Raw genomic sequence first — 24,634 nt, 5'->3', positions numbered from 1 at the left:
TTCTAGTTAGCACTGGTGACAGTTTTCAATGCCAAACAGGCTACTTAGCAAAAAGTACAATTCATTAGAGGCAGGACATCTACCATGTTGACTTATCTATCTTGGGTTCTGATATTATTCATCATTACTGTCTTTATTCCTTTATTGAATGTAACTGCTTCTTATTATAACTTGAACAGTTTTGAATCAGAATTGCTGCTGATAAGGAGTAAAAAATAATATGAAGTATTATTCTGAGTTGGGGTTTTTTTGTTTTTTTCTTCCTCAAACTGCTGAAATTGTTCAGGCCTGTGAATGAGATAATATTCTCTGTTTTTTACCATTGCTATCTGTCAACTTTAACAATTTAGGCCAGGTTGCCTTCCCTTATGCTAATAGTATATATGACATTAAAATGTTCAACATTCTTAATACAAAAATCTATTGCCATAAAAACAAATATTATTCCAGTCAGGTCAAGTGAAAAACTCTGTACTTTTTCATTCTAATACTGATAACTAACCACTATATTATGAAATATAAGTATCTTTGAAAGCATCTATCACTTCAGTTGATTTGTAACTTCTCATCAGTGTTCTAAGTTGGCTCATTTTTTTTTCAAATGAAAGATCCCATTTCCCTTGCTTTTGAGAAATACAATTTTTAAAGATTCCATTTAGCATCTTTTATTGCATTCCTACATCATAAAGTTATGCTTTATAGCAGCATAAAAAAAGCTGTAAAAATTAGCATCCTTGTAAACAACCTTCCATGTTCCCTGGTGAAGCAATCTGTGATTTGTACTGATCTCTTAAATGTGACTTGAGATTACAGTATGTATGATTTCAAATTAAAAAAAAAAATAGTACTAGCCTAAGAAAAGAGAGAATATGATAAAATTTTTAAAATAAGGAAAAGTAGTTTTCTTTTACCTACAGATGTTTTAGAAATGTGGTTATTATGCTCCTAAATTCTAGGCTGGGTTCTAAAATGTAGAAATGTTCCATTTTTATATAAAATTCCAGATGAACATTCTTTAATATTTTAACATATCAAAAATACCTTTAGAAAATGTAGAGGTGAAATATTCTGTGAACCCACTAACCAAATTTTACCTACAATTAAAATTCCTAAGGTAACATATTATTTTTCTTTATCACAGAAAAGCATGCCTTTTGTCCTTACCTTCCCCTGTGAGAAGATTCCACTGTGTTGTCTTAGTGGAGTAACAATTACAACAGTTCCTAAAATTCACATGTAGCCCAGTGGTACAAAACGGTGTTCTAGGACAAGGGTTTCTTTAGGGTTTACATTTTGTGGCAACCACATCAGAAATCTTCCCATGGGACGGGTGCGCGCTCAAAGCCCATACTGACCATTGCGCTTTCAAACCACACGACCGACTTGGCTTAGTCTTCCAAAGGAAGCCTGTGGTAGCGATTGCCCTCCAAGTTCAAAACACACCCACACGCCAGACTTATGGGTGGTCGCTGTGTAGGATATGCAAGTGTCTAATCACTAGGTGGTACACCTGAAACGAATATGATACTGTATGTCAACACACGTGCCTAAATCAAGGTCAGCTGGAACCAAGTTCGGACCCGAGAAAACCAGGCCTCCCGCCCGCGGAGGGAGGGAAGCCGCAGAGGCGTGGACTGGCCCCCAGGCCAGGAGGACACGCGGCCTCCCGACACGCCCTTTGCCCCTGTAGGGAAGCCCCGGGTACCGGTAGCGGCGCCTAGATCTGCCGGGCGTCTCCTCCTGCCGCCCTGAGGCCTAGGCCCTGGGAGGAGAGAGCCGGCCTGTCTGTCCCCCGCCTACCTGGGACCACTCGCGGGGCTGGGCGACGCCCCCGGCACAGCTCGGGGTCCCCAGCTTCCCGCGCGGCGGGCCCTCCTGCGGCCCACAGCCTGCCCGTCGCACGCGCGCAGCGGGGCAGCGGTCTCCCTCCTCTACTTTATAGCAGGGAACCCTTCACGTGAGAAGCTCATCAACTCTCGGCCCGTGCGATTAGCGCCTGCAGCTGCGCCCCTGGGCCCGCTGGGCTTGGAAGCCGCGGGCCGCCCGAAGCCTCGCGAGGCCTCGAGCTCGCCGGGCCCTGGCAGCGCCGCCTCTCACTTCCGGCCGCGGGCCGCGCTGGGCCCTGCGCCGAGCGGAGCGCGCTGCCCCGGCGGCTGTGCAGCCAGGAGACGAAGCCAAGCCCACTGAAGGGTGGCCGCGACCCAAACGCGCGGGTCCTGCACAGAACGCGAATGGAGACTCTCCAGGACAAATTCTCTTCCCGCTGCCCATTCAAAGTCACACCAAAACCCGCCATTCTCCATATCACATACCGAAAATGATTTTATTTTATCCATTTACATTTAACTTGATATAAACTTGTCCGGAAAAGTCAATATGCTTTATATTAGCTCAAACATTTATTAAGAAAACCAAATTCCATAAAGAAGCACAGACAATAAGTTAAAACATATCACAAGTTAACCAGTATGTAACAAGAATGCTTTATCTACACAAAACATCCTATTTCACATGTTTGTTCATTCTTCGAAAGCGCGTCTGTTCTCTGGGTTTGGATTTGACCAGCACATGCAGAAAGAGCTGATTGTGTTTCTCTGTACAAAGTTGCAGGGTTGTAGGTGTCCGAGCGCACCCGTCGGCGGCCGGCAGGGGCCAGGGCAGTGGCCAAGGGGCACGAGGGACGACAGGACGACCACAAAACCACCAAGGGCACAGAGCAGCGAGGAGAAATGGAAAAGCAAACAAACCCCTGTCCCAAGGATCCAGAAGAGAGATGTGGCTTTTGCTTTTACAAAAGGAAATTTTTCTTACATGTTTATTTTATTACTTCTTATAGACTTATCAAAACGGAGAAGATCACCTCTTCATTACATGACTGCTTTAGTCTGCTCCAGCCACCCAACCCACTGGCATGGTCCTCCTGAGACGCTTTCCCGTCAATACCCTCACACCGTTGTGCTTAAGAAAATAAAAGTAAGAGAAAATAAAAGCTTTTTTTTTTTTTTTTTTTTTTTTTGCAAGCCAATTGAGGGTTGCATGGGTGTGACTGGGTGGGTGAGGCAAGGGTAAGGTGGTGGAAAAGTAAACAAAGAGGAGTTTGAAGAAAGAATACAAGGATAAATAAAATTGTATCAATTGGGCCCTCGGATGAGGCGGTTGGTAGCAGATGCTTGTCCTCCCTTAAGACAAAAATCCGTAACATTGTGCTGTCCCTTGAACACGTCCGTGTGTGACTTAGGTGCACTGTGTATGTGTGTAGTGTGTAGTGTGTAGAGTGAGCGAGAGTGCTAGTGTGTATGTTTCTGCCCACAAACCAGTCCATTGGTGTCTGATTTCAGATCCTGAGTCGACTCCCTGGTAAGTAAAATGGCGGGAAAGATGCTTTTGCGGGGCGCGGGAGGAGGGACACGTGGCGTGGGGACGGAAGGGGCCGGAAGGCGGCGGGCGAGGGGGCGTAGGCGTCGTGTTGCAGGTGTGGGTGGGAACCCGCGAGTCCGAAGGCCGGGAGGAGGGCACGAGCACGACTAGCGCGAGCGAGCGGGGCGGTCTGCGTAGCAGAAAGGTGGGGTGGGGCGCTAGAGATGGGGTGGAGGGCGGATCACCCGGTGGTACCGTTAGGCGGGTAGCGGGGGAGGGGGGCTTGGGCGATCGAAATCAGGCGGAGGGGGGCCTAGTGTGCTGGGGCTCGGGGCGAGCCCGGGCTAGTGAGAGAGGAAAAGACTAAACGGGACGTGGCGGAGGCCGGGGCCGGGACGGGGCGGGGCGGGGCGGGGCGCGCGGGCAGGGTCCGGGGCAGTGGGCGGGGCCCCGGGCGCGCGCCCGTGGGGAGCGGGCCTCGGGGCAGCCCTCGGGGCGGAGTGGGCCGGGCGCGGCTGCATTAAGTGAAGCTCATGGAGACTGTGTGCTCTAACGCCTTGCGGCGGAGGGAGGCGATGCTCGTGCCCCGCCACACATCGCTGCTGTCCGGGGAGCTGCAGAGCTGGGGGGAGCCGGAGACGTTGCTGGGGCCGGGGAGGGAGGCGGGCACCATGCCGGGGAAGGCGGGCTGGTAGAGGTGCGACTGCAGCCCCGCGCCGTTGGAGCCCGCCAGGCTGTTGGACAGGCCCATGGAGTTGGGCGGCGGCCCCGCCGCCAGGCTGCACTGGGACAGCGACTGCGCCATGGCTTGCTGCCTGCCCAGCGCGGGCGGCAGCGGCAGCTGCGACACCCCGGGCATGGCGGCCGCCGCCCAGCGGGTGTCGTTGGCGTGGAAAGAGCACAGGCTGTCGCCCATGGCGGCGGCGGCGGCGGCGGCGGCTGATGGAAACTGAGGCAGGCCTGGCGTGGGCAGCAGCGTGCCGGGCGCGCGGAACACATTGGTGGTCTTCTTGCGCTTCTTCCACTTCGCGCGCCGGTTCTGGAACCAGACCTGGAGCGGGCAGGGAGGGAGACAGACAGGGCACTGTTAGGAAGCCGGCGCGGCCACGAGGGCGGGGACTTGGGTCCGAGAAACACGGTCAGATTCACCCACTCAACTCAGGCCGAACAAGTGCCATAGGTCCGACACGCCCCCACATCCAGCCAGAGACCCTGGTTCTCCAACAGCGCGAGTCATCTGGCGCCCCTTGCACCCACCAAGGGCCCACCCCCTTCCTAAGTGACCGTGCCCTGAGGCGCTTACACGTAGTGGAAACATACCCCATGTTCAGCGTTCACCACGCCCCTGCATGCTGGCGCATTCGGTGCACGGCTTAGATGCATGGGTCTGCAGGCAGGCATGTGTCAAGGCTGGATCCACAGGTGTACAAATGAAGATAAACATGTGTACCCATGTGGCTTAATAGCGTGCCTTATAACACTGATTGGGGTATAGAATTTTCAGAAACGCTGGAAATTTGGAAATTGATGAAGGGCCGTGCATGACATAACTAGTTTCAAAATCGAAAGACAAAGGAAAACTCCTAACGCCACGGATGACAGAGCAGTGATTCCGTGTGAAAGCAAGCGCTACGGAGCTACAGCGTTGTTTGGGTCACCACCATGACTTTCTGATTCATAGCAAAAAGCACTACTGACACAAGTCTCTGCCTCATTCACAAAGCCCTCAAAAGGCACCTTTATCTGGACTGTGCAGGTGTGCAGACACCTCCTGCCAGAGCCCTGAGCCCCAGGGCCTTCAAGTCTGTTCTTTTCGGGAACTTACTGAGGATCCCAAATAACAAGGCTTCCAATTCCCTCAACCCCCTTCCCCTTTCACCTTTAAACCAAAAGAAATCTTCTGACTACTATAAATTAAATGTCAGTTTAAAGCTCACACTAGTTATGAGTCAAGATTAATTTTGCTAGACAAACCCATGTCTTTTTAAATGAGATGTGTTTGATAAAAATAAACTGCAAATGAAAATAAGCTTCCTGTGCGTTCTTTCTTAACAATGACCCTGGAATTTCAGACCTTGCCAAACAAATCAACCTATGGAAGTCATATTCACTACCAAGGGAAAAGAAATGTTCTTCCTGAAAGTAAACTGCCTGATCAAGATAAACTCTCATCTTCCATATTTTAATTTGATCTTTTATAAAAATTAGCCAGCATGCTTACTTGGCAGGCTTTCAGTTTAATATCTAGTCAGTTGAAGGTTTACTGTGCATACATGTAAATGGTAGGGGACACAGCTCAAATACTGATTGAGTTTTGTCCTAGAATTTGGCCAATGCAATTTGACCACCCTATTTGTGGCCAAACGGTTATTCTTCCGTTAATCCAAGCTCTTTAGTGTTTATTCTGAAAGCTATAGTATCATGCGTCTGAACGTACCTGACCCCCTTTTCCGTAAGCCAGCTATGCACTCTCTGCTTACCAGCGTGAACCGCATTTTGCAATCTAGAATTCTGCCTGCCTTTGGGCTGGCCATGGCCTGTTCTACCATATCGGGCCATCGCCCACCATTTTATATTTCTCTGCTTTCTCCCCCATTTCCCATGTTTACACCAGTGTCCGGATTGGGTAAAGACCTCCATCCCTTCCCTGTTAAAGCCCCTTGAGCTGGTGCGGCAGCGGATTAATGAGGCTGCAGGGCCTGGGTGGTGGCTGGGATCAATGCAGCGGGTGGTGGATTGAGCTGTTAGAGGCCCTCTGTGGAGGGTAACCCGTAGGAGCCAAGGATAGCACTGCGAGGAGACCTGCGGTCACAGGTCACTTTGTATTACCCACCCAAGGTGGGATTGGGGGAAGGTAAACGGATGGAGCCCTAGACAGAGACCGCGTCTGTGTCGAAAGGGTTCCACACCTCACCCGGATATATTTTGAAAGATATCTACAAATTAATCGCCTGTTTCTAACACCTTGCAAGTTTCAGTGAACCCCGAAATGCTTGAATGTTTGGGATGGACAGGAGAGGAGGAAGGTGGTGGACTTGTGTGGGGGAGCGGGGAGAGAAGCAGAAGAAAGAATGGGGAGAGCTTGCTCGGTAGAATTTCAGTAGAAAACACACCCACCAGCAAGGTTTCTGAATCTCAGGCACGGGAGGAAAAGAACAGCTATAAAAAAAAAATACTAAATATTGTAGGAATATTTGAAAAATAGTGCTCAATTATGTTTGAGGGGTTAGTAGTCAAATGATGGCTACAAAATTTTTTATGTTCCATGGCTTACTGGGGTTGGGGAAAAAAGTCTTCATGGGGTCTGAGCACCTCCGTTCCAAGCTATGATGCATATGTTTTTAAAATGTGAATGTTTCCACTTGAAAACTAGAGCATGACGGATTCAAATGCAGGCAAAACCTAAGGGAGATTTTCAGAATGCACAGATGACAACTCCAAGAAATATATTAACCGCAGCCATGGGCCAACTTTGTACTCAGTTTGAAATGCAGCTCTTCTCAGAAAATGCTTAATACAACAGTGAGAATCTAATGGAGGTTGGAATTTAAAAATCCACTTTTGTGATATCTGCTGTTACAGTAATATAGACATACTGTAAATGTATTTTAAAATATATAGCCCATTTAATTTCCCACTTATAAATGGCTCAGAAATAGAGAAAGAGAGAGAGAAGGAGAGAATATTACTTTTTCCCCCTTCCAAGCAAACGCTTTATGAAGATCTCATTGGAATCCAGCAAATGATTAATGTGAAGATTTGGGAGGAAATCTGGGGAGCTGTATTAAAGCCTAGATCTCAGGTTCATTTCGATCAGCCAGCCGTGAACTCTGGGCCGAATTCATTACACTTTAATAGTGCTGGGAGAGGAAGAAAATGCAATTTCTCATTCCATTAGAAAACTAGAAAATACTCTTAGCTTGTCCCCCTATTAAGATGTGGCAGGTGACAGGGCCATTCTGGGAGACACGGTCAATGGAATTACAGCACATTATTTTTGTTCCTATAAAATATTGAAAGGCAAGCCTGACTGTGCAGAAGTTATTTCACTGATTTGGTTTTTATGTAAATAAAATATTGAAAGTTAATTAATCCGTGCTAGAGACTAATGATTATGCTTATTATATTGCATTTGATCGCGTAATTTGCATGATTCTCGCATTGCTGCTTAATAAGCCATTCCAGGTTATAAATAATTCTGAAATTGGTTTCTAATAATGGCATGCTATAAAAGGAATGGTTTTATTATACTAGCCAGAAAAGGGGAGCAATATTAGACATGGAATTGGCCTCCATGTGAGTAGAGGTGCTTTAGTACTTAAAAGTATGATATATACCAGATATAGATTAAAAAAATAAGTATGTTGGAACATTTAGTCTACAACCAGAAAGCATCCTTAAAAACATACAATTGCAATAAATGAAATGTTTCCATCATTTTTAATCAGTGCAGTGGCCCACGTACTGAAAAGAATGTGTGGCAATCTGTTAACTATAAAGAAAACTATGAAGTACTCATCATATAAGAACATAAACCAATTACTATTTAATTTAAATTTGGTCAAGGAGCAATGGTAGAGTGAATTGTGAAGTAAATACATTTTCCATAAATTATTTTTGCATTACATTACATAATGTTAATCATTTTGAAATGTTAATTAAAAAGGTTATGTTGATCTGATTACTTTTTAAACTATGGAACATTATTTTTAAAAAATATTGAAATTGCCATTCTATTAAATTGTTTCTATCAGCAGCCTCAAGCTATTATCTTTGCTGAGCATTATGCTAGAACAATTAAAGTACTTTGTCTCTTTCTTCTTGATTATTCTTTTGTGTACTTTTTGAAAATAACTGTTCCTATTATATAGTTTGTATTTTATTTCATTTACAACTTTTTCTATTAAAAAATTCACTGCCATTAACCTTTGGAAGATCTAATAAAGTTTAATAGACCTCGTTTTCTTTTTTTCATAAAGTCAGTTGTCCAATTATATTTTATTTGTGATTCTAAGTTCTATTTTAATTTAAACTAATTATCAGTATGTCTAGGTTAAGCAATAGCATTTTACTCTTTAAAACAAAAATTATTAGATAGTTTTTCTCTTGAGAGGCAAAAAATAAATTTATGAATTTTGAATCTACAAGATTCTAACAAGCTGGTGTTATCATTAGCAGTAATAGAAGTGTCGAAATGGTATGTAATTTTTAAAGTTTGGGCTCAACTTCAGATTTAAATAGAAGTGCAAGGAAAAAAATTAAAAAGCATTAGTAATATTTATCTGTACAATGCAATTAACATTCTTTTGGTGCTTAATATCAAAGGCCCATGGTTCAGGGCTTCCAGCGTTCACTAAGGAAACCAACCAATCTTATATTGAGTAAAAATACTAATCTATGTTATACCTGAATATTACTTTGTTAATTTGATCACTTTAAGTACCCAATGACATTCATTTGCTGACTATTTAGAACAGAAGCACACGCTATTTTTCTAGGTTAGACTATCTTTAAAATGCCCAATGGAGGCAGAAATATTCATCACTGTAATTATGGACACCCTTGTCTCTTCTTAGATCAAATATAAAGTAGCTGAGATATTTAAACTTAATTTGTAAAAGAATCTAGAGCTGAGGTTGACGCCCAGGATTAGCGGACAGAAACTACCAAATCCAACACAGGAAGGGAAGATTTTCAGCACCCTGGATAGCTCATGATTATACTAGTATACTAGTATACTGTTGAAATTTCGCCTCCAGCACTTGTCCATAAAATATTTTATACATTGCTTTTCATTCTTTTTAAAAGCGGGGGAAATTAGATTCATTAGACTTATGCTTTTATTTACCAATTTACAGAAAAGTTGAAGGTGTGATTTTTCTGTTATATATAATTTACAACTTGGAGGATAGTTGGACAAGAACAAGGGGTCAGTAATGATTTTGTCTACTATCTGTTCAATATTTCCCGCCCTAAACACACTGTCTTCAGCTCGGATATCCAAAACAGAAAGCCTTCGTTTTCCCCCTTTCCTTAGGAGTAAGCCAAGTATTAGAGGCTGTGGGAGATCGCTGCAGCCGCCCTTAGCGCATTGGTTGCACCAATGAAGTTGAAATTCTTTGAAAACATCAAAGCTGGGGGTATTTTTTGCCCGAGAGCGCGGGAAGGTGATATTCAGCAGAATGAAACACCGTGAAACGCAGGTATGGATCTTTTTTAAAAGGTGACGCCACTTTTTCCCTTTTCATGTTTCTGTGTAATTGTTGCATTCCCCCATTTATCTAGATGCTTAATACAAACTCATTAGAGGGTAATGAAATACTTGTCAATAATGCAAGCTGGAGTGGAAGTGCGCGCTCGGCTTAGCCGCCTGGAGACGCGGAGGGTGGGAGACTCGGAGGTTCCCTTACGGGGAGGAAGAAGGCGACTTGGCAGTCGAACAATGCCAGCTTCGCTGTTGAGGAGTTTCTGCTGGGATGCGGTTATATTGGTGCGAGATCGAGGCCCTGCCTGTCCATTGGAAGACGGCGATCCGGGCCAGTTTCGCGGCAGAGGAGCTAACTCGGCCCAGGAACGCATAGGTTTCAGGATCGCGGCAGGGGAAGGAAAGACCCCACTTCCTTTGCCCAAATCCTCCCGCCCGCTCCTTGTCTCGCGTCCCAGTGCCCACGCCCGGAGTACCTGCACTCGGGACTCGGTCAGCCCGATACGCAGCGCCAGCTCCTCGCGCATGAAGATGTCGGGGTAGTGAGTCTTAGCGAAGCTTCTCTCCAACTCGTTGAGCTGCGCCGGGGTGAAGCGCGTCCGGTGGCGCTTCTGCTTCTGTTGGCCCTGCTGCTGGCCGGCTTGGCTGGGGTTCGGGCCGCCCTGGGGCCCCGGCTGCTTGTCCGGGTCCTTTGCGCTCACCGCCAGCGAGGCCGGCGTGGAGCCCACGGTGGTGATGTCCTCCCCAGGCAGCAGAGTGGCTCCCTCGACTGGGTCGGCGTTGGGCGCTAAGTCCCCCGGATGGCCCCCGGGGTCGGAGCCCCCCACGCCCAACCTACACTTCACCGCCTCCCGGTGGCCCAGAAGCTCGGCGGCATCTTTCATACCTGAGGAGGCAAGGAGATCGCGGTCACTACCTTCCTAGCGGTGCCAGGAAGGACTTGCCTCCCCGCGTGATCCTCCTGCAGCCCCATCCTCGCTTCCCTCCGCTCCCACGTTCGTCCTACGAAGGAAACTCCTAAGATGCTCGGCTGCGCTCCCCAGGATGTGGGCTGCCAGCTGCAATCCCATCTCCCGGCCCTTTCCCCTCTTTCCGCATCCGCTCCTGAAGGCAGCACGTGCTCTCCTCTCTCCCACCACGAAACACTCCCAGGCCCGGCAATGAAACACGCCTCGGTGTCCCTTTCAGGAACCATACCCCTGGCGCCCAGGAACCCGAGAGCACATCCGTGAGGAAAAAAGAAAGGAAAAGAACATTAAGCCATTCCTAGGTTGCTGCCCCACCTGCCTGTGCTTAGGCAGCTGGACGAAATCTACCTCCGGCCCCAAGCCGATTCCCTCTCACTTGCGGAAGATGAATAAGTCTCAAAGCCTTCCACCCCCTGAAATCAACCCAAATCAGCTCCGCCTCCCCCTCAAATCAGAGAAAGTGTTTGGAAAATGGAGTCACATCCATCACCAAAGACTCCCAAACCGGAAACCCAGGCAGTATTAAAGAAACTCAAGTAAATTCAGTAGACCTAGCAGTGAATCAAACTTTAGGGAATTCAACTTCTCTTTCCGGAGAAATAAAAGGCGCCTTCCTCTCAGCCACTGGCAATGCCTAAGTCTTTTGCAGGCAACGGTGCCTGTGAGGATGAATTTGGCTTTTCTCTTTTCTCAATGAACACACTTAGCAATTCCGCTTCAATTGCAGTGGCTTCTCCTTCATCCCAGATTTTTACAAATTCAATCACACTTAGACGAGGAGAAGAGAAAATGGTAGTGGGGGGAGAGAAAAGGAGAGAAAAAAGAGAAGAAAGATATACCAAATCAAAGCAGACAGGACGGAAAGAGAGAAAGAAAAACACCTCCAAAGAAATTACGATGGGGTGGAGCGCCTTTCTAAAAATAATGGTAATAAGGGAGAGAGGGGAGGAGAAAAAAATAACAAAAACAAAAAGTAGCATTTCCCAACTCCTTTTCCCGGATCTACATATTACATAGATTTTTTTAAAAGACGATGTTAAATCAAATTAAACTTTAATGCAGCACAATTACTTTTAAAGAAATTAGTCCATTTAGGGCGCATTAAGGTAAAATAAGGAACAAATTGACAATTTCCTGCCCCGTCTTCTCCTGGCTGCCCCGGCGAGAGGCGCGCACTCACCTAGTCTGGCGTCCAGGAGGTCGGCGTGAGACAGCATCGCGCACCGCTCCAGGGTGAAGGCTGTTCCCCCCAAAATTTTAGCGGCTTTAAGTTATTTAAAATAGATATAAGCTATAAGCTATACTATATAGATATATATAGATCACCTAAATGAAAGAAAATTCGGTTTGTGGTTAAAAAGGGGGCTTCTTGCATTATAATGTCCTTTAGAGAGACGGGGAGGTGCTTAACAGTTGAATGAACCCGTGAGCAGCTCGGCGAGGGGACCAATCAGGAGGGCAGCCTGCAAATGTCAGCGCCCGGAGAGTCCCCCACTCCGCCCGCCCGCCCGCCCGCGCCCGCCCGGAGGAGGCGGCGGCGGCGGTGGCAGCCCCGAAGGCTCCGGCCCCGAGCAGCAGCTAAAGCAGATGCGGCCGTCTCGGCCTCGCGCTGGCCTTCCAGGCCCAACCTCCGTTAGTGTTTCCCAGCGATTTTCTCCAGGCACTCCATTCCTTCTCTCCTAGTTCCGCCCTGTTCTCTCCAAAGGCGCAGCTCTGTCTCCTAGAGCTAGAATCTTCCTGGGGCTGAGGCAAGGCTCTGGACAGCACAGGGCATGACCCCCGCGTGACCCGAGAGTTTTCTCCGCCTGCGTGCTCCAAGGGACACCTCCGAGCCTTGGGCCACGCGCGCCTCTGCCAATCCAGAGCACAAGAGCACACCGCGGCCTCCAGACCGGGCGTACGCTTCGCTGCCACCCAGCAGGCCTGGGCCTAGGGTCCAGACGGCCTGACTGGGACCCGAGCCTACCGGCTCCCAGGCCCTCCGCAGGCCTAGAGCGCAAAAACTGAGTCAACTTCCCGGAGCTTCCTGCGCCCGCAGGCCATGTCATTCATGAACTCTACCCCCTTCCCTCCCCGCTTCCTCTCCTCAGCCTGGCGCACGCTCGCATCCTTCCCCACAACCCTCTCTTTTTGGTCAAAGTTTCTAAGTTCTGCTCCGCTCTCAACTCCACTTAAGACTGTAAATAAAGTTAAATGCTCTTTATTTTCCTCTTGAATATGTTAAACTACTTGAACAATTTAAAGTGCTTTGCACAAGTGAAGCGAACCATTTCTAATGTTCTGATTTTTCAGAGCCAGCCAACAACAAAGTTTAGATTAGTAATATATTTCTAACCAGAGTAATTTTCAAGATCATTAGGCATTTATGTAATTAGTGCCAAATCTATAAGCTTTTATTACGATTATTAGAGTAAAATCAGTATAAATTTGTACTAATTTACTACTGTTTAGACTTGGCTGTCAAGCCAAGAGGCTCTTATTGTAAATGATAACTGAGGAAATTAAGTGCAAAATTCTGTACCATTTCTGATCTGCGCCTAAACAATCCGTTTCAATTGTATTTGTAGCAGAACATAATGCCCTTTTAAAGTTATTTGACTTGTATTTTTATTTGCAACACAAGAAAAATGCCCTCTACCCAGGCACAATGAAAACTGATATTTACTACTCTCAACTTGATTAACATTGATTTTTAATTCGAGAGTGATGCAATTAAGATTATTCATTTAGTGCAAATAAAGCTTCCACAAAAGGGTGGCCCTATGAAGTCTGCTTTAAATAATGCCGAGCAAATGGCTTTTTTTGTTCGCTGTCCAATTGACTTACACAAAACATTGGAAATACTGCCTGAGAGCAGATGCGAGACGAAGTGTGTGTGTGTGTGTGTGTGTGTGTGTGTGTGTGTGTGTTCGCGCGCACGCGCGCGCACGCCCCCGTGCCCCCCTTAGCTGTGTGTGTGACAGGGACCGAGCAAGGAGACAAAGGAGGCGGCAATGCGAACTCTGGGCGGCAATGGAACTCCTTTTCTCTGAAGCCCGGTTCCTTCCTCTCGCGCACAACACACGTGGGCGCGCGCGCACATGCACACATGCACACATACACACACACACACACGCACGCACACGTGTGAGTGCCGGGCATCAGCCACACACCGGTTCCTTCTGAGCTGAGAAGACCATTTTCCCCGAAGCTCCGGTCCTGGCCAGGGTTCAGCAGCCGCTGCAGCTGCTGCCAACGCGGTCTCTGTGGGACTGGAGCCCTGGAACTGCGGGCTCCAGCTTGGCGGAGTCCGGGCCGCGGCTGTGTGTTTGGGAGCCGCGAGGATGTTCTTGCTTGAAAGGAAAATATCTAGACCTAAAGCAAATAGAGTCCTGCAATAAAATCTTCCCCTTCCCCAAACAAAACCCCAAATCTAGATGCTACAGTGCTGGGCACGCGCGGCAGGAGGCAAGATAGAGGTCCTAGGCAGGGCTGTGTGAGCCCTGGACTTGGCTTTCGAGTGCGCACCTGGCTGCATGTTCCCGAGGACTCTTGGGGGTTTGTGCGGGGGGTGGGGGGTGGTATCTGAGACCTGTCAGAGGAAGAGACAGGGGCCCTGAGAGAGGCACCCGCCTTGGCTTCTCCAAAGAGGCACGTCTGAGCAGGCCCGCACTGCGGAGACCCCGAACCCTGTGTGGAGGGAGGGAGGAGAGGCCAAGACCAGGGAAGAGAAGGAAAGGGGCCCCCACTTGTCCACACCAGTGTGCAACAAGCGCTTGTGTCCTCATTCCACAGCCGCCCCCAGAACAACCATTGGCAGCATTCTCCCACACGCACAGCTCGTATATTCTGTTTTGTTGTATTTTTCAGGTCGATAAATAAATGTGTAATAGTTAATGTGAAGACACATCAGAGTAATAACAATGGGACGAAATCAAAGGATTATCCATCTCTGTTAGTAACCGCTGAATAACAATGTTGCGGCGTGATTGATAGCCCGCTTCATTTTATGACTTTTCTATTGGTCTTGATTTTTATAGCAGTATAAACAAACTAAATCATTTCTTCCAAGACTTCAGAACATAAGCATGGGTGGGGGAGGGAGGAGAGATAAAGGAAAGAGGGGGGGGAGAAGGAAATCTGAGAGCGGGAGGGGGTGAGGAAGGAAGTGTGGGGGCGTCGAGGTGGGGAGCATGAAAGCTGGAGCTGGAGCCAGAGCCGGGATTCAGGAGCTGCTGCCAGCAGGCGTGGCAAGGAAAACGACAATAGTCTGGATATAAAATGCTCGCCCCCGTGCCCGGTTCCCTCTCTGCAGCTCGTTTTGGCCAATGTCTGAATCCACCTGGGCAGGGCCTGAGATGTATTTACCAGAGTTTTATTCCCTGTCATCTTCCCACGTTCCTAGGGCAGCCGGGAAAGTGCCGGTCAGGCCCATTGCTATTGATAATTTAAGGCATTTCCCACATGATCATGGGAACTGAAGTCCCTAACAAGGCGAGGTTTTAGCGCAATGACCCCCAAATCTTCGGAATGACAATAATGTCTTCAGAAATCACTTCAAAGCAAAGTAAAAGGATTTTCTATGACGGATCCAGTGATTTTTCCTCAATAAATAGGTTTTAGATTGTTACACACACGTAGAAGTGGAACAAAAGGAACCACCAGAAAATATATTGGTTGCCCCTAATAAAATTTATTTAGACAGTTTATTCTCATAAAAAATAGAGATTGAATTTTGTACAAGAGCCTGCCAAGGGGCGATGCACAGGGAAATCATTTTTTTCTTTCTTCTTCCTCCCCTTCTCCTTTTTAACGAAGCACAAAGGCCAAGGAACCCGCGACCAGACCGAGCCAGAGAACTTTGTAGTATTTTGAGAAGTCGGCTTTCTGAGAGGTATAGATTTAAATATGTAAACCCTGGATGGCTAATTATGTAAACTACGAAAACAGAAACTACAAAATCGGTGGTTTTTTCTCCTGCTTTGCCATTCTAGTACAGAGCAAGATTTAGAATTATGGTGTGGCTAGATGGGTAGGTGGGATCAGACAGCAAGTGTTTCAATGATGGATATATGCCAATTTAGATTTGTACTTCTTGATTGTTCCCCCTCTGATTGTATATCTGCATTTATTGTGAATCCTTTGTAGAGTCAGAGAGACAGACAGAATAAAAATATATACCAGGTGCTCTTTGAAGAATCGGGTATTGTGCCCAGCACCCTAATTGCTTGTTCCGCTGATGGAACCCTTGGGTGTTTATTAAATGTAACTTCGGGCTGCTTGGCTTGTTGGTAAACTGCTCTCTTTTCTTTGCAGACAGTGGGCTGAAATGTGGCGTGTAGTTATTCACATTCCTGCTATTAAATGCTGAATTGTAACATTGTTCCCTTTAATGAGCAGCGCCTCCCTCAATAATTAACGATCTCACATTTTCCTATTTTCTTGCCTGATGAAAAGAATCAATTTTAATTCGTGGTAAATTACAGCCATGCTTTTGGGTATTATTTGCTTACAGAAAACAAATCAAGTGACTTGAACACTCTTGTTTACTTTTCCAGATATGCAATAACCCAAACGCAATGGCAAATCAGATCTTGTTTCTCAGGCCTAACTTAGAACCTCAAAAATAATAAAGGCTGAGGACAAACCTCGAGGGAAAAACAGGAAGCTCTCAAGTTCACTTCGTTTGAAACAATGGTGACCACTTTTGCCCTTCTCTTGCTCCAGCTGCTAGAACTGATGCTCGCCCCCACCCCCACCCCTCCCCGGTCCCAGACGAGAGTCAGTGGTCTACACTAGAGTTTGGGACTGCTTAGTGTTTGGCTCATTTGGGGGAGTCGATTAGAGGGTGGGGTGAGTGAAGGAAGAAATCTGGGAGGGCAGCCAAGTCTCTTGGAAGGGGTGACAGGCGCTTCCACACTTCCCTGCATAAGAGAACTCTCTGGAGGTTCCCATTAAAAGAGACCATAGCCAGCGAAGCTTTGGATGAGTGCTCCTGCCACTGAGAAAGCCCCCTCCCGCTCGCTTTCTGGCGGCGGTTCTCCAGGGCTGAGTGAGGGCTTTTAACCTCTAGCCAAACAGCTCTGCCCTCAGCCCACACCAGCATTCTCCCTAGGCTTCCCCGGGCCGGGAGCACAGGGGCTTCAGGCTGCTCTACGCTAGAGCTGTCCCGTAGTTGTCGCCGCGGGAGCCCATGGCCTCACAAATCTCTTTGCCTGCAGGACCCGGGCTCCCCAGCCTGGGAGTTAAAAGCCAAGGGTTCACACTCCAGGCTTTTTTTTTTTTTTTTTTTTTTTTTTAAGCGCAGGGAGCCGGGGCTGTGTGTGCGTGACGCGAGTACTTGTGTGCCGTGTGTGTGTCCGTCCATGCCGGCTCACCCGAACCGCGGGAGGTGCCGCGGGCCGCGGAAGAATAAAAAACAAAATCGTCCCCAAACAGTCTGATTTCCTATCCTTCCCGGATGTCTGTGGCGATACACGAGCTCAATATATTTTTCTTTTCTGCAATAAAACTTCCCGTATATTCGAGTTTGCAAACTACAACCATGTAGTCCACTTGCGTGGCTCTTCGTGGGCGCTGGGCTTGCTGATTTTTACATCTTTGCCTTTGGACAACTAGCATCCGCGGCCCTCAGCACAAAACGAAGACGGATCCGTCCCCACCTCCCTGACTGCGTGTCTACATTTTTTTTTTTTTTTAGCCTCTAGCCCTGTAATTTTAATGGCCCCAATTAGCCACACGGAATATAATAAGTGACATGGAGATTTTGTTTGTATGTGTTAAGTTCGCTGCTTTTCTGATTTCTATTTACTCAGGATAAATAATCATATATCAGTTATTCAGTTAGGTGACAGGGCTAGTAATTGGAATAAAAAGAAAAACATCTCATCCTTATCTCTTTCTATAACTAGATATAGCGCTAATAAGACTGCATCAATCTTATCTAGCAAATAAATAAAATAGACAAACAAACAAATTCGTCTCCAACAAGTTAATGCGGTGTATCTGAGTGGAAAGTAGATATTTTCACGCAATCTGGAGATGAGGAGTGACTTCTAATAAAATCACAAGAAAAACAAATGTAATTCTGTAAGCCATTTCTTGGAGCTGCTGCCGCCCACCGCCTCCCCCTCGCTCACCGTCCCGACCTTTTTCCTCCTTAGCCCCAGTTTCGGACTGACCGGCTGGGCTTCTCCAGCCACTTAGCTCCTGGGGCGGGGGCGGGGCAAGGTATTGTACAGGTTGTGAGCCTTTCTCACACAGAAGTTTCCCTTTCCCTGTCTCTTCCACCTTTCTCTACCGTCCTGCCCTTGCTCTTCCTTTTTCCTCTTTCCTTTCTTTTTCTCTTCCCCTTATTCCCTCTTCTCCCTTTCTCCTTCTCCTTCTTCCTCTTTTCTGCCTTTTCATTTTCCCACTCTTTCCTCTCCTCTTTCCGTTCTTCCTCTCTTGGCCTCTGTCCTTTTGCTCTTTCTTCTCCTTTCTCCTTCTCTCTCTCCTTATCTCTATTTCCCTTCCTCTCTCTTTCTTCTCCCTCCCTCCCCCACCGTTTCTCTCCGCACCCCTTCCCTCAGCCCTCCCCGCAGCCCGAGTGCGGCTAATTCCGGGCGTCTATATTCACTCAATTAGAGAAATCTACAGAGAAGATCGATCTTCCATCTGCAGACATGCCAGCTTAACAAATTAGATTCTTGTTTCGTGCAGGTGATTTGGTGACAGTTGGGGAATTAGAAGTAATAAGTTGTTGTGTTTGAGCCCGGGCCCCCACCACACGCGCGCGCCCCTCCCGGCCCGCAGACCCCCCCACCCCCCCACCCTCGGCCGCGCCCGCGGCCCTGGCACCCCTCCCCTATACCCCCTCCCCGCCGGCCCGCGCCCGCCGCTGCCGCCGCCGCATCCCCCGCCGTAATTAGTGCTGCTGCCCTCCATGTGGGCTCGATTAAACCGTGATTTAGCCGAAAGAAATATAATTATGGCTGCAAATAAAATAATCAGCATTGAAGAGCGATTTCCTTAATGAGATGGAGCGGTTGCACGTCACGGAGTAAAGGGGTCTCATTAAGAGGTGGTAATGAGGCTTGGGTGGATGGTGCAGTTACAAAATAGCCCAACTCTTCGGCAGGCCCGGCCCGCCCGCCCGCCCGAAGTGGCCGCCGCCGTACCTTCCCCTAGTGCGGCGGTCCCGCGGTCCCGGAGGGGTACCGGGCCCGTCGCGCCCGGCCCCCAGGGGGCGCAGCACCAGCTGCCTGCCTCTTCCCTGGAGCTGGCGGCGCCGTCGGGCGGGGCTGGACGACGGAAGTGCGGCGCTCGGGAGCGGGCGGCGGGCTGCTCTGCGGCCCCGTCAGCGCGGCCGGGCCAGCTCGGCGTCGGGAGCTGGGCTTGCACAGACAATTGGAGGACGTCGTTCGCTGGAGGAGCGGGTCCGAGGCAGGAGCTCCTGACCGGCGGGCGCTGAACCTCCGGGCACAGGAGGAAGCCCCGTCGGAGGGCTGTGGGCTAGACCGGGAAGGGGAATGCTACAACAAGCGGGTGTTAAGAGGCAGGGACACCACCGCGGGAGGCGTCCGCGCGTGGAAAACGCTGGTCTCCACACTGGCTTCGAGTCCTGGTGTGGAGGGTGAGGGTTCTCATTCTCTCCACGTCATTTCCCAAACTTTATTAAAGTACCGAAAAGGCAAAAACTCTGTGTAACCACCCCATACAAAAAGAGTCTTGAATAAATATTCCAAAGACTTCCAAGTTACTAGGTTCAGGACAACCTATGAGTTCCTTCTTGACATCAAGGTGTGTACACATGCATGTTCCTAATGTCCAGGTATGGCGCCTCAGAATTTATTTCTAATTAGATTGTTAACCTGGTACTTGAATCAGTTTTATCCTTTGAAACCATTCTTAGTTGGACAAGGAAACGCATTATCCACTCAAAGTGACTAATGAGCCTGACACATTTTCCCTTTTTCATCCAATCAATATATATTGAGCACCTACTATGTACTAGGCACTGTGCTGGGCACCGAGGAGGGAGAGGTTAACAGAGGGACAGATCCTCGGCCTAGAGTGGAACTTAGAGTCAACCATGTCCTATATTGAATTTTCTACCATGGTGGACCTTGGCCATCAGGCATTTTGCAGCCTGTGGGAGGCAGAGGTAAATCTGAGAAGTGGCTCAGTTTGTTCTAGTGTGATCTGACCCTCCCACCTTCTAAATCTTTTCCCACCCAAGAACATGGGATCCTGAGGAAGAAAGTAATTTGATAAATAAGTGTTGGGAGTTAATATAATACTCTTTATAGGATGTTCCCATTTTAAAAGAGGACAGCAAGCAGAAGCACGTTGCCCAGATAAATGATTTTTCCATAGCTTTCTGGTAGTGGGAGGTTTGAGAGAAGAGGACTTGAGGTTAAATAACTACTACCCACACTTACTGCTTCCCTAATCAGCCTCACTAGCTCAGATGGAAATTCTTGCATTCAAAAGAAAATTTTATCTTGGGGAGTCATAGATGCCTTTGAGAATCTGGTGAAGGCTATGGACCTCCTCCCATTAAAATGGATATATTTGCAAACAACTTCAGGGTGCTCAGGCCCCCTACAAGCCCCAGTTTATGAAAGAGTGGTGTCTAGGTGAGACTTTAATATTTGTGATTAAGCGTTGCAGAGAAGAAATAATGCAAATCTCCAGAGGAGTTCTACCAGTAAATTTGAATCTAGGGAAGAGCTGGGTCAAGAATAAAAAAATAAACTATCAAACCATTAAATTCCAAGAAAACAACTGATTAAAAGATGCATGCAGTCTAACAAATTTATAACAAATTAATATATTTCATCTGACCCAATATATAGGTTGATATTAATCCAAATCTATATTAAAAATTTCCATGTTGCAGAGAGTTGTCAAGAAACTTACTTTGGCCCTAGCCGGTTTGGCTCAGTGGATAGAGAGTCAGCCTGCGGACCAAAGGGTCCCAGGTTCGATTCCCAGTTAAGGGCATATACTCGGTTGTAGGCTCCTCCCCAGCCCAGGCCCTGGACACCGCAGTGTGTGCAGGAGGCAACCTATCATTGTGTTTCTCTCACATCAGTGTTTCTTTCTGTCTTCACCTCTCTCTTCACTCTCTCTCAAAATCAATGGAAAAATATCCTTGGGTGAGGATAAAAAAAAAAAAAAAGAAGAAAAAGAAAAGAAAAGAAACCTACTTTGCTGGTGGGCAGCTCTTGCCGCATACAGGACCTGGGCAGGGTGGCACTCTGGCTACTGTGGTGGGTCGGGTGGGGAGGAGCTTTACAGAATGCTGTGTCATAAATATGACAGACCTTGCCCTGGATGGAGGTGCAAGTGTATGTGATTAAAATTCACAACTGGGACCACAGGGAGTGAAGAGTGATTAAAAGTCTGTCTTAAGCTCTCTAAAGCTCCCAAATCCAGAGCTTAAACTAATTCTCTATTCACTCCCCAAAGGCATTTTACACATTAGGGCCTGAAACCAAGCAACAGACCTGCCTTCTCCACCCGCTGACACTTTCTCAAGATGCTAACATAAGGAACCAGAGAGTTTTTTCTGGGCAGAAGATAGTTCTTTACTGGCTGCTTTAGAACAAGATTTATTCTACCCATCTTTCTTCATTTTCAAGAGTCCCCCAACTCACCCATTAGGAGGGATATTTACTTTTCCATATATATTTTTTCCTGGCATAATTTTTTTTTCACTCCCATGAAGCTGCTGCATTTGGGAGGAGAATATTTATTAGATAGAAAACATACAGGGTGAGCAAAAATAGGTTTACAGTTGTGAGTACATGAAACACAGTTTATTCTTATACTAGAGGCCCAGTACACGAAATTCGTGCACTGGGGGTGGGGGGGCTGTGTCACTTAGCCCAGCCTGCACCCTCTCCAATCTGGGACCCCTCGGGGGATGTCCAACTGCTGGTTGGGATCGGGCCTAAACTGGCAGTCGGACATCCCTCTCACAATCTGGGACTGCTGGCTCCCAACCCCTCCCCTGCCTGCCAGCCTGATCACCCCCTAACCATTCCCCTGCTGGCCTGATTGATGCCTAACTGCTCCCCTGCTGGCCGGGTAACCCCCAACTGCCCTCCCCTGCCGGCATGGTCCCTCCCAACTGCCCTCTCCCGCAGGCCTGGTTCCCCCAACTGCCCTCCCCTGCAGGCCCAGTCGCTCCATCTGCCCCCCCTGCAGGCCTGGTCACCCCCAACTGCTTTCCCCTGAAGGCCTGGTCCCCCCAACTGCCCTCCCCTGCAGGCCTGGTTCCCCCCAACTGCCCTCCCCTGCCAGCCCAGTTGCCCCCAACTGTCCTCCCCTGCAGGCCCTGTCCCCCCAAACTGCCCTCCCCTGCAGGCCTGGTTGCCCCCAACTGCACTCCCCTGCAGGCCTGGTCACCCCCAACTGCCTTCCCCTGCTGGCCTGGTCACCCCTAACTGCCCTCTTCTGCTGGCCTGATCGCCCACAACTACCCTCCCCTGCCAGCCATCTTTGACCACATGGGGGTGGCCATCTTGTGGGAGGGTGTGAGGGTCAATTTGCATATTACCTTTTTGTTATATGGGATTATTATTTATCAACTAGAGGCCTGGTGCACGAAATTTGTGCACTGGGGGGGGCGGGTCCCTCAGCCTGGCCTGGGCCCTCTTGCAGTATGGGAGCCCTTGGGGGATGTCTACCCGTGGGGAGTGGTCCTAAGCTGTCAGTCAGACATTCTTAGTGCTGCCACAGAGGTGGGAGAGGCTCCCACCACTGCCACTGCACTCGCCAGCCGTAAGCCTAGCTTCTGGCTGAGCAGTACTCCCCCTGTGGGAGCTCACTGACCACCAGGGGCAGCTCCTGCATTGAGCCGTTCAGTCTATTTTGCATATTAGCTTTTTATTATATAGGATTATTGTATTACTTTCCATATGAACAACTGTAAACCTACTTTTGCCCAACCCTGTATTAAGCTGCTGTAACAGAGTTCCCAAATAGAGTGGCTTAGAAAAGATGGAATTTAATTTCTCTCTCACATTCCAAGGCTGATATAGCAGCTCCAAAAGATTGAGAAGCCAGCCTTCTTTATTGTTGATCTGCCTTCCTCAACATTTGGCTTCCATCTTGTAATCTGAGATGCTGCCCCAGCTCCTGCCATTGCCTTTGTAATTTAGGTATCTGGAAAGGGAGATGAAGAGGGATGCTCACCCTTTTCTTTTAAGGACATGACTCAAAAACGTATCTATCACTTCTTCTCACAACTAAATTGACCACAATTTAGTCATATGGCCATACCTACATCAGTGGAGATTAAAGTCTCAATGGAGACTGAGAATTGTAGTCTGTACCTGAACTAGTTAAAATGTAAGAAAGAAGGCTCCCTGGCTTTCCTGATCTGGGAGGGACATAACTGCTATCTTAAGCAGGGCCCTCACTTATGATTTGGCCCTCATCCTTATGTTTCCCCTGAATTTATACTGAAAGATTGGTGTGTTGTAGGGGGAGAAGAGGAAAGAAATGGAAGCAGAGAGGCCATTTAGTAGTATAATAAAATAATCCAAGGGAGAGATGATGGTTGCTTGGACCAGAATGAGAGTAGTGGAGGAAGTGATAGTGGTTGGAATGTAGAAATTCATAGGAAGAGCCTAGAATTTGGTTCTTGATGTGAGTATGAGGAGAGTTGAGTATAACAGTACTCATTGCTCATCATTCATTGACTGTTCATTCATTCATTCATTCATTCATTCATTCACCAAATTGTTATTGAGCACTGGCTATGAGCCAAGCACTGGGCTGGGACCTAGGTATATAGTGGGTATAGTCATTTCTTTATAGTTGACGAAGAAACATAGATAGCAGAGAAGTGAATTCAAACATGATTGCATAATAAAAAGTAAGTGCCAGAGGCTACAAAATAGCAACACAGAGGAAACTAACCTAGTCTAGGGGTCTGGAAAGTGATGCCTAAGATGAGACATGAAGGGTACATAGGACTTGGCTAGGAAATTGAGGTGAGATGGGGGCAGAACAGGAAAAATGTTCCTGTAGGCATCCTCTCCAAGTCCTAATTCTTTTTAAAAAAATATTTTTATTGATTTCAGAGAGGGAGAGATAGAAGCATAAATGATGAGAATCATTGACCGGCTGCCTCCAACACGCCCCCCACTGGGGATCAAGCCTGCAACCCACCCTTGACCAGAATCGAAACTGAGACCCTTCAGTCTGCAGGCTAAAGCTCTATCCACTGAGCCAACCAGGTAGGGCCCTAATTCTTTTCATGGCTTCATGTTGCCTACTTGGGATAGCACATGAAAGCTTGGGCTATGAAGTCTGGAAACCTGAATTTAATTTATGCTGTCTCTTTAAAGAGAAAATGCTTTTTGAAATTCAATTCAAGTTAATTCAATGCAATAAACATTTGTAGGTTATGGGCCAGGTTCCCAGCCCAAAGACAATAGGCCCCGGCCATTTAACCAAGAACAGATATTAAAATTGAAGTTGTTGAATTTTAGGAAATGCAGAGGTGTTCTCTATAAGTTCAGACTAAATCTCAAAGGATTCCAACCTAGAAAGACATGCACTGAGGGGTGATGTGATCAAAATCTATATAATTCAGTAAAGTTATAAAAAAGGAAAATGGATTAGGAGACAACCCACAATCTTCAACACAAACAAAAGTCTTTTATCCAGGGGAAATGAAACCCTGGATCTTGGAGATGTTTTACTCTCCAAGAGGTGGTAAAAGTTCTGTATTTATTAGGATGAGGATTCACTGGCTATAAAAAAGACAACAACAGCAGCAAAAACCTACATTGGCTTGAACAAAATGTAAGTTTTTTTCTCTCTCGTGTAATGCTGGGACTGACCAGCAGACCCTGAGAGATGGGAGTAATGGATTACTCTGACACACGTTTCTGTGAAAGGGAGGGGTAAGGGGCTGCTTGGCTATAGCAACCAAACAGCCCCATTTGCCAGCCTCCTTAGGCTTTTATTGTAACAACAGCTTGAACTAAAATTAATCTCTAGATACAATAAGCAGGGTAAGTACCCTTGAGAAAGCACATGCTTCTACAAGGTTGGGTCTAAAGACTAAACATAGAGATTCCAGCAAAACACTCGGGGGCTTGGACTTGTTTGGAAAAGTCAA

The 24,634-nt window shown here is 47.5% G+C and overlaps 1 protein-coding gene across 2 annotated transcripts; it reads right to left on the bottom strand.

Moving 5' to 3' along the window:
* Window positions 1-2,392: 2,392 nt before the first annotated feature.
* Window positions 2,393-11,747, bottom strand: OTP (orthopedia homeobox; the record flags this gene model as incomplete). 2 transcript variants are annotated; one of them, XM_080680207.1, is made up of 3 exons in its annotated part: window positions 2,393-4,408; window positions 10,039-10,448; window positions 11,711-11,747. In XM_080680207.1, 3 exons carry the CDS (start codon window positions 11,745-11,747, stop codon window positions 3,878-3,880), a joined length of 978 nt encoding a protein of 325 aa, XP_080536333.1. In that variant the 3' UTR covers window positions 2,393-3,877. The 2 variants fall into 2 exon arrangements, with proteins under 2 accessions (XP_080536333.1, XP_080536334.1); XM_080680208.1 differs by lacking the exon at window positions 11,711-11,747 and adding an exon at window positions 10,846-10,915.
* Between the last annotated feature and the right edge of the window lie 12,887 nt (window positions 11,748-24,634).

The sequence above is a fragment of the Plecotus auritus genome, assembly GCF_963455305.1.
Source record: "Plecotus auritus genome assembly, chromosome: 7".
Taxonomy (NCBI): domain Eukaryota; kingdom Metazoa; phylum Chordata; class Mammalia; order Chiroptera; family Vespertilionidae; genus Plecotus; species Plecotus auritus.
Note: the sequence above shows the minus strand (reverse complement) of the source record. Positions and strands in the feature narration are given on the sequence as shown.